We start from the raw sequence: 15,198 nt of genomic DNA on the forward strand, positions 1-15,198 counted from the left end.
GTCATAATTGTCTTCTGTTTGTTCTGGGATGAGCTTGACGATTTCACCTGTTCTTCATTGATTTTTATGTTTATCTCTGAGCCTTTTTCCTTTGTGTTTTGATTAGCAAAATTTACCTTTTGGCCTCCTTTATGATTTTGATTCTGTGTGACCAGCTTGTCAAATTGTTAACTTGCTTTGGCATTTACCTCGCTTTTCTGCATCTGCTTGGGCTGGCTTTTCTGGTACTTTTCTTTTCTCTTATCTTCTCTTTCCTGAGCTTCTTTCTCATTCAGAAGAGCATCAAACCTATTATTAGAAGTTTCTTTTTTGATATCCCCATAATTCCTCCCTAATTCTTGCCTATTTTTTTCTGGGGCTTTTTGACAACCATCCAGGGACCGTATAGACTTTCCTCATTTATAGCAGTTAAATCTGATTCTGTCTCCCCAGATTGGTGCTTGTGACTTTCCTTAAGTGTACCAATGGCTACTTCCATCACCTCCGGATTTTCTATTGCAATCAGATCTTTCCTAAAATAATTTATTGTATTCACCGTTGTTGGCTGGCCTTGGGCCGCGGTGGCGTTTTCCCCCTTTCGGTGGTTCTGTTCATCGGTAGCTGCTTGAGATTGTGGTCTGTCCTTTGCTTCCTTTATCTTTTTCGGACATACATCATGTTTATGTCCATATCTACCACAATTGAAACATATGAGATGAAGACCTTCATATTCTAGTCTAAAATATTTTCCTAAGGTTGAGAAAGATGTCACCAGCTTTTTCCTTAGGTCAACTTCCACGCAGATACGTGCAAATTTTCCTCTTGAGTGAATAGACGTATGTTCATCGACTTTGAGCATGTTTCCAATAGATTTTTCAACCTTCCATAAGAAATATCTATTATACAATTCGGCTGGGAGATTGGGAATCCTGATCAAGACAGCAACCCTTTTAACCTCACTCTCTTGGGGTATGAATAAAGGCCGCCACCTTTGAACCAAGAGGTAATGATCAGCGATCATCCAGGGACCCTCAAAAAGAGCGTGTGAATAATCCTCTTGGTTAGAGAATCTTACTAGGAAGTACCCTCCGACCAGGTCCATCACACGTACTACCTCCTTCTTTGTCCATCTCCTATTTATCCACCGTTCCATAGTCTGTAAGTTCAGATTCTTCCCTAAAGGCTTAACGATGAGTGCTTGCTTCCACGGCCTGCACCATTCATCATATTCTTCCAAAGACACCTCTATAACAGGATTTGGATTGAAAGGAGTTTGTGATTCCTCCATATGTTCCATCGAATCTTCATCAGAGATGTAGTCTTCTGTGACCATCTCGATGATTTCATATGGATTCAGCTTTCCAAGCCCGTCCGTTCATCAGCCTATCCTTGTAGGACATCTTGGAACCTTCGGATGCACTATTGCCAAGGGTACCAACATTCTCCAGTGAATCTTTAGACTCTTTAACAAGCTCTGACTTTTCTCCTTCTTGTGTGATCTCCATATGTTCTGCTGCTTGATCTTCTCCATCTATCTTGACTTTTTTGTGCTCTTCATCACCAGATCTTCCTCTTCTGGTGATTGTTTGTCAGTTTCGACGATAGTGGTTAGAGGGTTCATTCAGAGCGGACTTCTGGCGGGGCCTTCATTATGCACTATTAGCTATAAGTTTCAACCATATTTTTTTTTGTTCAATAAAATCATATATCATCATACGATTCCACAGATGTAGTATATATCATCTTAATTTTTTTTTTCAAAATCTAATTAAATTAGCATAAAAATGTTGTTAATGGTGATGAAAGAAGTGCACTATTTGCAAAAATATGAAGAAAATTCAACAAGGCAGCCGAAAATTTCAACATTACCGGCAACTGCCATCTGATCTATTTCTTATTAATGCCAACCATGTTTCAATTTCGTGCCTTCAAGTAGGTGACGGAAAATTTCCATGGTTGAAGCATAACGGAAACTGTTGGTGAATGCACTCTTAGACCCTAAACAAATTAAACAACCTCTTAATTAAATTACAAGAAGCAGCATTTTTATTTTGCTATCCTCTTTTTGGTATCCCTCGATCCGACAGATCAAAAACTAATTCGTCGTGAATCTGAGTTTCATTTAAGGGTTTGCGGTTGGCCAATAAATTGCTATATGCACAATGCGAGATTCAAACTCTTGATATTTATTTAAGCGGACGAGTAAGCTGATCATTAAACTAATCCAAGTTAAGTTTTTATCTTGCTATCTGAGTGGTATTTTTTCAACTCAGTTCTTTATGTTGATTAGACTTGTTTGGTTTGATGGATTTAATGATATTTGGCAATTATGTCTTCATGTTTGACTTCTAATACACCTAATTCTTTTAAGACAACGGATATGAAATTTAAAGGTCATGTAGCAATATTTAATTAAATATCAATCTTAGATAGAAATTAAATTCTTTTTGTAGTCTTTTTTGTTGATAAGTTTTAAATCAAATGTTTTTTTCAAAAAAAATGGTAGCTAGATAAATAAATCATCATTTATGATGTTTTACTTTAAATATTACGGCCATATAAATAATTATATCAGTTGATTAAATAAAGTTGTTGCTAATATGCACCATATCATATTAGTTGGTTTAGATAAAGTATTAATCACTATATTGTTAATTATTTTATAGTTTCATTATATATTTTTTAATTTTATTAACATAAAAATATAAATATGATACAACATAATAATAATATTTTAACAATTTAAAGTTTTAAAATTTATTTAAAACCAAACCTCTTTGACACAAATGGATATAAACAAATGTTATTGAAAGGATTTTTTTCGATTATGAAATAAAATAATTAATTAATTCTCCAGAAAAGATTTTGCAGCTTTATTTTTAAGGATACGATTTTTTTTTGGAAATAAGAGCAAGTTTGCCGCACCCAGGGCAAACTCTATGATGAGTTTGGAAATATAAGCAGGCCTATTGGAGAGAAAGATCAAGTAGCCACAATTCTTCTGTTTACTTTCTTTCTCACTATTAACATTGTCGCTACGATGTCAGGAAATCCATTGTTATCCATTCATTACGATGGTGAAATAGTGTATGATGAAGAAGGTTCAATTGTCTTTAGAAGGCTAAAAAGGTGAAAAAAATTTACTACAGATATCCGATCGAGTTAGATGGCAATTTGTTTTATAAAAGGTATATTATTATAGTTGTGTTGTCTTTGTCTCTGTTACTTGTATATATATATCATACCATCGTTGTGAGCGATATTTCTGTTGTTTTGAATTAGGTGCCGGTTGCATGACGACGAGGACGTACGGCTTATAAGGTCATGGCACAACCGATGGACCAATATTCATCTGTTGGAATTATACGTGTTTCTTGTTGACTTTGGTAGCCGAGAATCATCTGTAGATACTGTCGATGATAGTCCGACGAGTGGAGTTGTTAGACGAACTATCAGAAGGACGATGGTGGATCTAAATATGCCACTCGAGGGTAGTCAAGAGGGGTCTAATGTTGAAGTTCGTAACGTTGACATAATGGATGACGGGCTTGAAAGTCATTACGGTTCTGCTATCACAGATCCGATGATGGAGCAGTATGAAGTCAACCCCGATGATGGAGATGATGCTGAGAAAGAACCACCCGAAATCCTTGATGACGGTGAGGAGGAAGAGGAGATGAACTACTACGGTGACACAGATTGCTCTGACACGGCCTGTCATTTCTCGACCATATGACCGGCCAGATCATTTCACGAGGTTGAATCTCGATGCAATGACCTCGGACTGGTCGTTTACCCAAGGAGGTCTTGAAGAAGACCCAAGCAAGGATTTTGAGGTTGGACAACAATTTGGGAACAAGGAAGAAGTCATGTTGGCAGTTAAGCAGTACAGCATATTAAGGAGGGCTGCAGAGTATAAAATAGTAGAGAGTGACCATTGGAGGTATAATGCACGATGTATCCAGTTCGAACCAGGTTGTAATTGGAGCATACTTATATCATATCGCCAAAATCAAGAAAGGTGGGAGGTTAGGAGATACACTGGTCCTCATACTTGCATGCAAACTTCGATGGGGCAAGATCATCGTAGGTTGGATTCGAAAGTGATTGCACAACACATTTTCATGATGGTCAAGGCCGATCCAACAATCAGCATCAGGGTTCTACAAGGAGGTGTGGAGAATCACTTTGGTTACAAGGCGTCTGATAAACTACTATTTTATGGTTTATATTGTGCTCAATTGAGTGGTTTTTATCTATTCTTTACCCACTTCTTCATACTATTTGCATGGTTTTGTATTTGCCTTCCTAGTTATGAGCTTTGATTGAAAACATGCTTCTTTGGCTTTTATTTTCTTTTATGTAATCCTCTCTTATTACCATTAGATGCCTTGATATGTGTGTTAAGTGATTTCAGGAATTATACGGCAAGAATGGCTTAGAGGATGGAAATGAAGCATGCAAAAGTGGAAGGAATACAAGAAGTTGAAGGAACTGAAAAGCTGTCAGCCTGACCCTCTTGCACCAAAATGATCATAACTTGAGTTACAGAGATCCAAATGATGCGGTTCCACTTGCATTGGAAAGCTAACGTCCGGGGCTTCAATTTGATATATAATTCGCCATAGTGGCCATACAGATAGGTGACGCGAACGTACGCTCCACGCGGACGCGTCACATCTGCGAATCTCATTCCACGCAAACACGTGGATGACGCCTCCGCGTCACTTTGCCGCAACCTGTACGGACCAGATTTCACAATCAGCGATTTCTGGGCTATTTCTGACCCAGTTTTCGGCCTAGAGAGCACAGATTAGAGGCTATAAAGTGGGGGAATGCATCCATTCATAATTATGCTTTCATAATTCACAATTTTAGGTTTTAGATGTAGTTTTTAGAGGGAGAGGCTCTCTCCTCTCTCTTAGGATTTAGGATTAGGATTTTTAGAAATTAGGATTTATCTCATCTTCATATCAGGTTCAATATTCCTTTATTTTGACTTCTCTTCTACTTTGAGATACTTTAATGCTTTTATTTGTATTTAATTTATGTTGCCCAATTGGCTTATGAACTTTTCCATGTTAGATTTTACTGCTTTGAATGAATGTTACTTGAGGTATTCCAGATATTTATGATTTCAATTTAGCTTTCCACATTATTGGCTTTAATTGATTAACTGGAAGCTCTTGAGTTATCAACTATTCATAATTGATTGTTATGTCAGCTAATTAACTGGAATTCCACTAACTCTAGTCTTTCCTTAGGATTTGGCTAGAACTTGGGAAATCCAACCAATTGGTTCACTTGACTTTCCCTTGCTTACGCAAAGGTTAACTAAGTGGGATTAACTTCCATTCTTATAGGAGTAATTAGGATAGGACTTCCGAATTTTCATATCTTGCCAAGAGTTATTTTATAGTTAATTATTTATTTTATTTGTCCTTTAATTTACTTGTTCCCCACTTTCAAAACCCCAATTTACAAAACCCATAACCAATAATAAGAACATACCACCCTGCAATTCCTTGAGAAGACAACCCGAGGTTTGAATACTCGGTTATCAATTTTAAAAGGGTTTGTTACTTGTGACAACCAAAACGTTTGTAAGAAAGGTTGATTGCTTGGTTTAGTAACTATACTTACAACGAGAGTTTACTATAACTTCTAAACCATCAATCTTCAATTCTTCAACGTCGTACAGAAAGGTTTGGCTTACAAAACAGAGAGCCATCGCTAGAATATATGGCGATTGGGAGGAGTCATACAACTAGCTTCCTCGGTGGTTATTCGCTATGCCAGCACAGCCGAACCCCACGACAACCGGCCACACGCATCAAGATCCTCCACCAGGGGAAGCCACCTGATATGCACCCGAGAGTCAAATGCATCTGGAAAGAGGATACCCCCTATCAACTGCATGATGTATCCTTTCGTGTACCTCATCAGGCGCTCCTCTGAGGCATCCTGCTCCAGCTCTCCACAAACCATGTTGTAGAACCAAGTGAGCTTCACAGTCCACTTCGTCTGTGACTGTCTGTTCTCTGGGATGGGAACAACACCCAGAATCTGCTCACATAACTCCTCAATAGTCCGTCCCTGATGGTGCTACTCCCACCCACCTATGCATCCACTCACAGGATCACCATCAATCCTGAGTCCCAACTGATAGGCCACGTCCTGCAGAGTTTTAGTCATCTCCCCGCGCGATAAATGAAATGTATGGGACTCAGGCCTCCACCTCTCTATCAACGCCAAGGCAAGCGACTAGTCGTGCTTAAACTCCACCATATAAGCCACGTACTCAAACCCGGCTCATCTCAGATATGGCCTAATCTTCTCTAGCGACCGTGTCATTAGATTCCATCTGGTGCGCAAGATCCGAGGCGCCTACCAAACGGAAAAAAATAAATTAATAAAAAAAGGTACCGTGAAGAAATATAACAGCAAGTTCACTTTTTATTCAATACAGTAAAATTAAAAAAAAAGTTAAAAAATCATACCACTCGATCAAGCCTCCCATCAATGAGCTCAGCATGATCCAATCTATACATTTCATGCTCATAATATAATCCAATAACTGATGCTCCATCGAAACATAATCTAGTAAAATAAAATCACACACTACATTACTAAAAAAATTAACTAAATGAAAAATAGCTTATAACCCTACTAATTTTAAGTTTACCTTAGTTAACTGACGTCGTCATGTAACTAATTATTTTATAACTAACTCAACTTTAAATTTTATTACTCACGTTACTTTCTTATCTAAGTTAACCTAATTAATTATTCCACTAATTACCTTCTAATTCACAACGCAAGCTAATAACTCAGACTAAATTAACTAATGATATACTTTCTTATATTCATTAGCATGTTTGTAGTCAATAAATAGTAACTATACTAAAAAACGGTAACATAAAATAATATACACCTAACATAACAACACTTAAAAGTACGTTTAACTAACTAACTAACTAATATGCAAACAGTAAATCTGTTATTCTAACCAACAAACAATCTATACCTAACAATTTTATCTAACATGTAAACAGTAAATCAAATAATTCTAATTAAAATAAAAAGATAGACTATTAGTTACTAACCTGGAAGTGAAAAAATCGTCCACACTAAACTTCATAGATATCGAAAAGACAGAAAAGAGTAACAGAAAAAATTTGGAAGAGAGAATGGATGAAGAAAGGGACAAACCAAAATGGTCCCACCAGCTTAAATAATGTGCCGAACTCATCATAGAGTTTGTCGGGAGGTGCAGCGAACTTGCTCTAATTTTCAAAAAAAAAATCGTATCTCTAAAAATAAAGCTAAAATTTTTTTCTGAAAAATTAATTAATTATTTTATTTTATAAACGAAAAAAATCCGTTGTTGAAAAGTTTAACCATATAAAAGTGAATATGATCATTCGGTACAATCATCATGACATAGTCAATTGGGAAGACCAGTTTCGAAAAGTACAAGACGTGAAAACGCACACTCAATTAGTTGAATTAAATTGAGCTAACCATTTTCTCCTTTGTAAATTAATTGTCTTTTTTTAGTCATGCATAATTATTAAAACAATCATTAAAGTATATTGAATATGTATAAATTAAACAAATGCTAAAAACTTTTTTATTAATCATAATATATTTTTTGTCCTTATAATCATAATCTCTTCTAATGTTTTCCTTTTAATAAATTAAATACTTAAAAATATAATAGGTCTAAATTAACTATATTTATAAATGATTAAAATCTAAAAATGATAATAATCTAATATAAAATAAAATTAAAAATAAACACTTGTTATCAAAAAGAATAAATGATTTCTTTTTAAGGGTGGTTAGAAATTTGTTCTCCTATAAGGTTTCATTTGTTTATTAGTCCTTAAATGTCTAAACTTTAACGGTAAAACACATTTATCTAAAAAAAGAAAATTTTAGTTCTCATTATAAACCAGAAACTACCAAAATTTATAAAAAGAAATTATCATTTATAAATTTAGAATTAATGGATTAATAAAAATAAAGATAAATCACACAAACAAATTAAATGGGGATCAATATTACACAAATATATTAAAATGAAATGGCTTTCATGCATTTTCGATTTTATGTTTATGTAAATTGAATCACGCTTTTTCAATATAAATCAAATCAATTAGATTCGATTTACTATATATGCTATATTAATAATAAATTGTGATTCGATTTACTACTTCTGCAATATATATATATGTAAATCAAATTTAGTTGATTCAATTTAATACTGATATAGGTTATTGATATTTATTACTTTTAAGTTAATATATTAACTTTAAAACATAAATATCAATAAGAAAATATCCTCTATTTGGATTCAAATAAAATATTAAAAAATCAAAACGAATAAAAATAGAAATCCAACTTTTGTGTTTTAGTACAAATTTCAGAAAATCTACATTTTTATAAACTTATGAATGTAAAATGCAACATTAAATGATTTCTAAAAATTTATTAAAAAACATTATTTGAATCATTAGCATCTAAAAAATAATTACCGAAACTTTTGATGTTGAAAAAATTAACATAAAGTATAGCCCTCCAATGTGGTATAGGAGTTAACACTATAAGAAAAATGTTGAGTACCATCTGATTTACCATCAGATTTAGAGTCGCAAAGTAGCGGCGTCTTTACCGACAGTTTAGGCGTGGAATTCGTAGTGTCAAAATATTACCAGTGGATTCTCATTTTCGACGGTAAATTCACCAATAATAATTTGAGAGAAAACGGGAGAGACAGGCGTGACAATTAGGGTCGTATTTACCGTCAGAAAATTTCGACGATAAACCCACTTAGTGAAACATTGGATTTTGATAACGGCAATATGTTACGGTTGGATTTATCCATTGGTAAATTCAACGGTAATTGTGTCCTAAATTCAAACCACGAACCCTCTTCTCCCTCATTTAAATTCTTTCTCTCTCTTTCTAACCCTCTCGCCTCCCACTCTCTCTCTATCCCTCTCATCTCTCCGGAAGCCCCTTCCGACGCCATCAGCCTCTCTTTTGTCGACGCTGTTCGTCGGCTCTATTCGTTACCGTTACTGCTGTCGACCTCTTCTTCTCGACGCTGGTGTTCAGGCAATGCTTCTAAACTTCTCTTTCTCTAAATAGGAATAAGGTCTGATTTGTTATTAAAATTTTGATTCTGATTTTTTTTATTTGTTATTATAATTTTGTGTTCATTATTTTATTTCTGATTTGTCATTATAATTTTGTGTTCCTTATTTGATTCTGATTTATTATTATAAATTATTATAATTTTGGTTCTGATTTGTCATTATACTTTTGTATTTATTATTTTGGTTCTGATTTGTTATTATAGTTTTGTGTTTATTATTTGATTCTGATTTATTATTATAAGTTTGGTTCTAATTTGTTATTATAACTTTGTGTTCGTTATTTGATTCTGATTTATTTTTATTCTAATTAAAACATGTTTTGAGGTGTTGTTGATAAAGTTATTAGTTTGATTATGAACAAATTAAAATACCTAAGTAGTTAGGAACTCAACTAATTAGTTAACTGATTAAATTATTTTGGATATGTTGTGGCTGTTTGTAAGTTTTAATTCATGATTGAAGTTGGTAGGATTTGTGTGAACCGTAAAGGTGGATATATGTCCAACTTTAGGGGAGGTTATGCCAAAATTTAAAGTGTATATGAATTTTATCTTTGCTATTACATTATTTTTTTAGATTAGTATTAATTGATATATATTCTCTTTGCAAACATGACAACAGGTAGAGGTGTCATGGATCGACCACGTGGTCGTGGTGGAGGGAGGGGTTCTACTGGACCCCCAGGACTTCTCAATCGTCCGCCTCTATGCCGACTACCCCTGTGATGTCACAGGCAATGGGTACACAGGACTAGCTATTCATTATGGTCCCTAACTCTAAATATGTGGCTTCTACTACTTTGCTACCCTTGCAAGCAGGAAGTCGTCCATCTGTTTTGTCAAATTGGACTCCCCTACCACCTCCATCCGCGCATCAGCGCACTACCTCGACGACGCTGCTCCAGCGACAGACACTGCGCCGCCAGAATCTTCTCACGGATCCCAGCTAGATGTCCCTCTACCACCTCTCATCGTACGAATGACGATTTGCCTTGATGGGACTTCAGCGTGAGTATTATTTTAAGTATTTTATATGAAAACCATTTTATTTAATTAGTTTAATTTAGTTATACTCAATTTTACTAGTTTTACTGACTTAGGTTGTTAAGATAGTTTAAGTGAATTGTTCATGGATGTAGTTTTTGGCACATTTTAGTTATAGATGAAATTCTATCAGAACTTCTAGAAAAATTTAAATATAATTGAAGTTTATAGATTACTTTGAAGTACATTTTAGTGAACTACTAAACATAAGTTTTGTGTTGATAGATTTATGCCAAATAACAATGCATGTACACAGGAGTGTAGTAATGTCATCAAACTGATGTACAACCACCCATGGCCGAGTTACAAGAAGATTCCAGCTGAGACCAGAGAGCAATGGTTTCAGAAATAGGTGGTAAGAACGCAACATATTCAAACCTATATATCTTCTATTTTGTTTAATTATGCATTTAATTTCAATTAACTCGTGCTAAATGTTTTTTCTACAGGAAAAAATTATATAGAACAAGACTCACGATCTCATGATCAGGAATATCTTCGACCATCGGATGGCTAGGCACTTCAGCAGATGTTGGAGGACGTATGTAAGCACCGCGACAACTTCACAATTAGTTCTACCCGCACATTAAGAAGTTATTGCACATCCATTAGGAGACTGATGAGGGGTTCAAGCATCGCCGTCTCACCAACAAAACTAACAGGGCATCGGCCAGGTCGTCAAAATATACCAGTGAGTCAACGACTTTCATGAAGACTAAGGCCAGGCTGGTAGGTAATTTGCTTCATTTTGTTATTAAGTTCATTTAGTATTAATATAATATTATTATTACTTGACTTAACATGTGGTTTCAAAATGTATAGTCCAAGTCATTGGATCGCAAGGCGATGATGACGGAGACCTTCAAGTATACCCGTATGTTGAAGGATAACAAGGAGAAATTTGCCGATCAGCGGGCGAGGCTTATTATGTGAGTAAACATCATATGATATACCAATTTTAAATTAACTGCCACCTTAATCATAAAATGTATTACATAGAAATCTTACATGCAGAGATTGGAGGCCGCAACCCAACAATCTCAGCGTACTGGAGATGATGGAAGCAACTCCATCGCACCAGCCGTCGATCCTGATAAGGTTTGGCGCAATGCCGTATCCGAGCCGTACAATAATCGCGTGTACAAGTTCAGATTATTCTTCGCTGACAACCTTCGCACATTGACGTTGAGGCATTCATCTGCCTCTGCCACCAATCGGCCCGTCAATCCCGAAGACGGCGTCGATTTGCGGGAGCAGGTGCTGCTCTTCACCTGGAGCCTTCACCAATAAGCTCAGTAGCTGTGGGAGTCTAAGAAGAGGTATCAGGCGATCCTCTCACGCATGACAGAGACAGATGACCTCAGGTTGGAGTGGAGGCGGGAGCTGGAGTGGCTTCAACGGATGGAGCGAAATATGGCATCGTACGAGGATCAGATGCGCGCTGGTGGCAGCGGCGCTGCTGGAGGGCTACAGACATCACCGCCTAAGCCGTCGCTTCAGCAGCAAGACCAGTGAGATGACGACAATGACGACGACTTTCAGTTACTAGGGTTTTTTATACACTGTTCGATTATTATATTCTCTGTTATTTGACTTTTCATTTTATTCGTATACTTGATAATTTAATATATTTGACTTCTATTATTTAGAATCTGAATACTAACTATGCAAATAATAAATTTAAATAAAATATTTTGAATTTTACCACTAATTTCATAAAAAATATTAAAAAATTAAACTTACCCTCGGATTCTCCAGCGGAAATATCCGACGGTAAAAATGCGGTAACAAAACAATTTGGTGCCAAATTTACCGTAAAAAAAAATTCGCCAGTAACTGACACCATATATTCATAGATTAAAAATTAAATCCGCCGGAAATTACCATCGAAGAACAAAATCCGACGATAGCCGTTTACCGGCGAGGTTTATTTCGTCGGATTGGAACCAACACAAAATCTGACTATAAATTTGTTGCTGTAGGATTATTTTTGTTATTCTAATGATAAACCCGACAATACTCAGCATTTTTCTTGTAGTATAAAACTTAAATTTTTTTAGAGTAAGAAGTAATAGAGTTAGATAGTTATATAATATATAGTGACTAACTATATTTATACAATATGTAATTTGAGAAATAATTAAAGTACTATATCAATTAAATTAACATTTAATTTGTGAAATTAAGTATAAAACTTATACTTTGATGATTTTTTGCTCTAAAAAAATCCAAGTTTAAGTAGAAATAACGTTATCAAAGCAATAGATTCTATTTAGCATGTATGTGCTGCGGAAGTAGTAAAAAGTTAATTCGATTTACTAGTGATATATTATATATACTAAATCAAATCCAATTAATTCGATTTACGTTGAAAAAGTATAAATTGAATTTAACTAATTCGATTTATATAAATTTATTTTAGGACATGTATGTAAACTAATTCACTTTAGAATATTGATGTAATTTTGATCCTCAAATGATTTAACCGTGTGAATTACCCTAAAAATAAATTATTAAAGTACCATTCAAAATAAGTTTTAAAAGGAGTTTAAATTTTTTTAATTAATAATTTAATTTTCATGCACTATTAATTTATCAGTGTGAAGGATTTATATAAATAGTGAATTGTGTATTGAGTTATTAAAATATCAGTAAAAAGTAATTAATTTTCTAACTTGTTATTTGAAAAATAATCTAAATATAAAAATTAGATTAAATGACTCTTAAATAACAGTGACAATAAATATGATAGAATATGATCGAAACTTTATCTTAATTTTACTCGCGAGTTTAAATCCTTCAACTCAAATTCTATTCAAGTTTTATGCCCTTCAACCTAACCCGGCCCATAAAAAAAACTTATTTTTGTTCAAATACAATATTTAACAGACAAAAAAATATTTAATCCTTTTAAATTTAATTTTATAATATTAAATATTATGTGAGTATTATTAGGAAATTGAATTACTTGTTAGTAACATTAACTCATTAAGTGCAAAAGAAAGAAATTTTGGTTTAAATTGCTGCTCATTCATTATATGTATATATTTTTATGGATATACATATTATATATTTAAAATACAAATTGAATAAGTAAAGCATAGTATGTCTTTTTTCAAACAATCTCTGATCTATTTATATTATTTGATGTTAATAGAACAATAAAAAGTCTCCTTAAAAAAATTGTAGAGTGTCATGTTCCTGCTTCAGAGATTGCATCAATGAATTTTTTGTTATCCTGCAACGGTTCAAGTGCATAACATGCATCTTTGAAGGAGTTATAAACTACACGATCAAATATTCTTAGATCAGTAAAATTCGTGCATTCCTTTTGAATGTTCAAAAGTGGCCTTAAATAGTAATCTTCTTTATTCATTGATGGTATATGAAATATCCTTCATATGGCATACCCTTATTTTTTATGAGTCCACATATGATGCTCTCTATTCCAAACAAACTTTGTTAGAAACTCAGAATAAGTCAGATTTCTTGCATCAATATGCTCTTCATTTGCTTTGAACCATCCAATCAATATAGATTTCTTGAAAAAAAGAGATTTCAACAACTGACTGAATTTTATCAGTATCTTTATAAACAATTAGCATATCATCAAGAAGTTGGAATGACAATCTTATTGCTGCTGATTCTTTCATTTAAATAGGATAACCAAACAATCTCCATGCAGCTTTACATGCTGATATATATCTACAATCATAATAATTACGTATTGCATCTACTTGAGATCCATTATTTTGATGAAATGCAGCTGTCACCCTGTCATTACCTTTGTGAAGATACTTGAACAGATATTTGATTGATGAAGTTTGGCAAGTATACTCAACATTGATGTGACATCCAAATTTTAGAAGAAAATTGCCATTGTATAGAACCATGAAGGAGTTGTCAACCTCAACAGTTTTCTTTGACACAGTTCACCCATTATCTCTTCTTTGATATCTTGAAAAGCCTGCTTTGTCAATAATTGTCCTATCTCTAAATGCTTTGGAAAAAAAAAACTTTGAACATGTACCATTGATCATGTATTGGCTTTTACTATTTAAATGACCACATGGACCATAAACCATATATTTCTCAATAGTAGTATACAATTTTAGATTTTTCCTCTTATTTGGAATCTCTGTCTTAATAACCTTGTCTATGTTATCAATAGTTCATGGCTTTGATTTCAGATGCATGAATAAAAGAATATGGGTGTGAAGTAAATCTCTCTTCTGAAACTCTATGGTTAGACAATCTGCAAATTTAAAGATATGATATTACTAATAATTTGGACAAAGTAAATAAAAATTTATGCAAAAATCTAAAGCATATAAATCTAAGTATATTGCAAATTGATAGTGTGATTTTAAAAAAGTTGATTCTATAAAGAAATAATTGTTACGTGTACAGCTAAACTATATAAAACTAAGTATGTAGCGCAAATAAGCACGATAAAGTAAATTGAAAAAATTATGCTAAAACAAAATAATATAAAACTATATAAGTGTACTATACAATGAGTTTAAAATAATACAACTAAACTATATAAAATTAAGCATGTAGTGCAAATAAGCACGATAAAGTAAATTGAAAAAATTATACTAAAACAAAATAATATAAAACTATATAGGTGTACTATACAATGAGTTTAAGGTAATACAAACTATATAAGTGTACTGTAATACACTCAAGATAGTGTGATATACAATGAGCATATTATATAAGTGTTCTATATATACATAATCGTTTCTTAATATTGATAGTGTATCATACAATGAGTGTATTATAGATAATTTAGACAAAGTAAAAAAAAAATTGTAAGAAGATTAGTTATACTTACATCCAATAATCTTTTCAAAAAATATTCCTTTTTTTAATGTCTTAATTAATTTATCAACCTTCAATTTGAATATTTTATATAAGATGTCTGGCCTAATTTCTGCATGAAGTCTTTAGGGTGTTACCTCTCTTTTTATCTCATTCCATTCTGGATTACATGTCATAATGATAAA

The 15,198-nt window shown here is 33.5% G+C and overlaps 1 protein-coding gene across 1 annotated transcript; it reads right to left on the reverse strand.

The window, feature by feature from the left end:
• Positions 1-331: 331 nt before the first annotated feature.
• Positions 332-1,312, reverse strand: LOC107490194 (uncharacterized). Its single transcript, XM_016110968.1, has one exon. It carries the CDS (start codon positions 1,310-1,312, stop codon positions 332-334), a length of 981 nt encoding a protein of 326 aa, XP_015966454.1.
• Between the last annotated feature and the right edge of the window lie 13,886 nt (positions 1,313-15,198).

This window comes from Arachis duranensis, chromosome 5 (assembly GCF_000817695.3).
Source record: "Arachis duranensis cultivar V14167 chromosome 5, aradu.V14167.gnm2.J7QH, whole genome shotgun sequence".
Taxonomy (NCBI): domain Eukaryota; kingdom Viridiplantae; phylum Streptophyta; class Magnoliopsida; order Fabales; family Fabaceae; genus Arachis; species Arachis duranensis.

Excerpts from the sequence above, each read along its gene's own strand:
- LOC107490194 (XM_016110968.1), bottom strand. The coding sequence starts at position 1,312 with ATGGTCACAGAAGACTACATCTCTGATGAAGATTCGATGGAACATATG.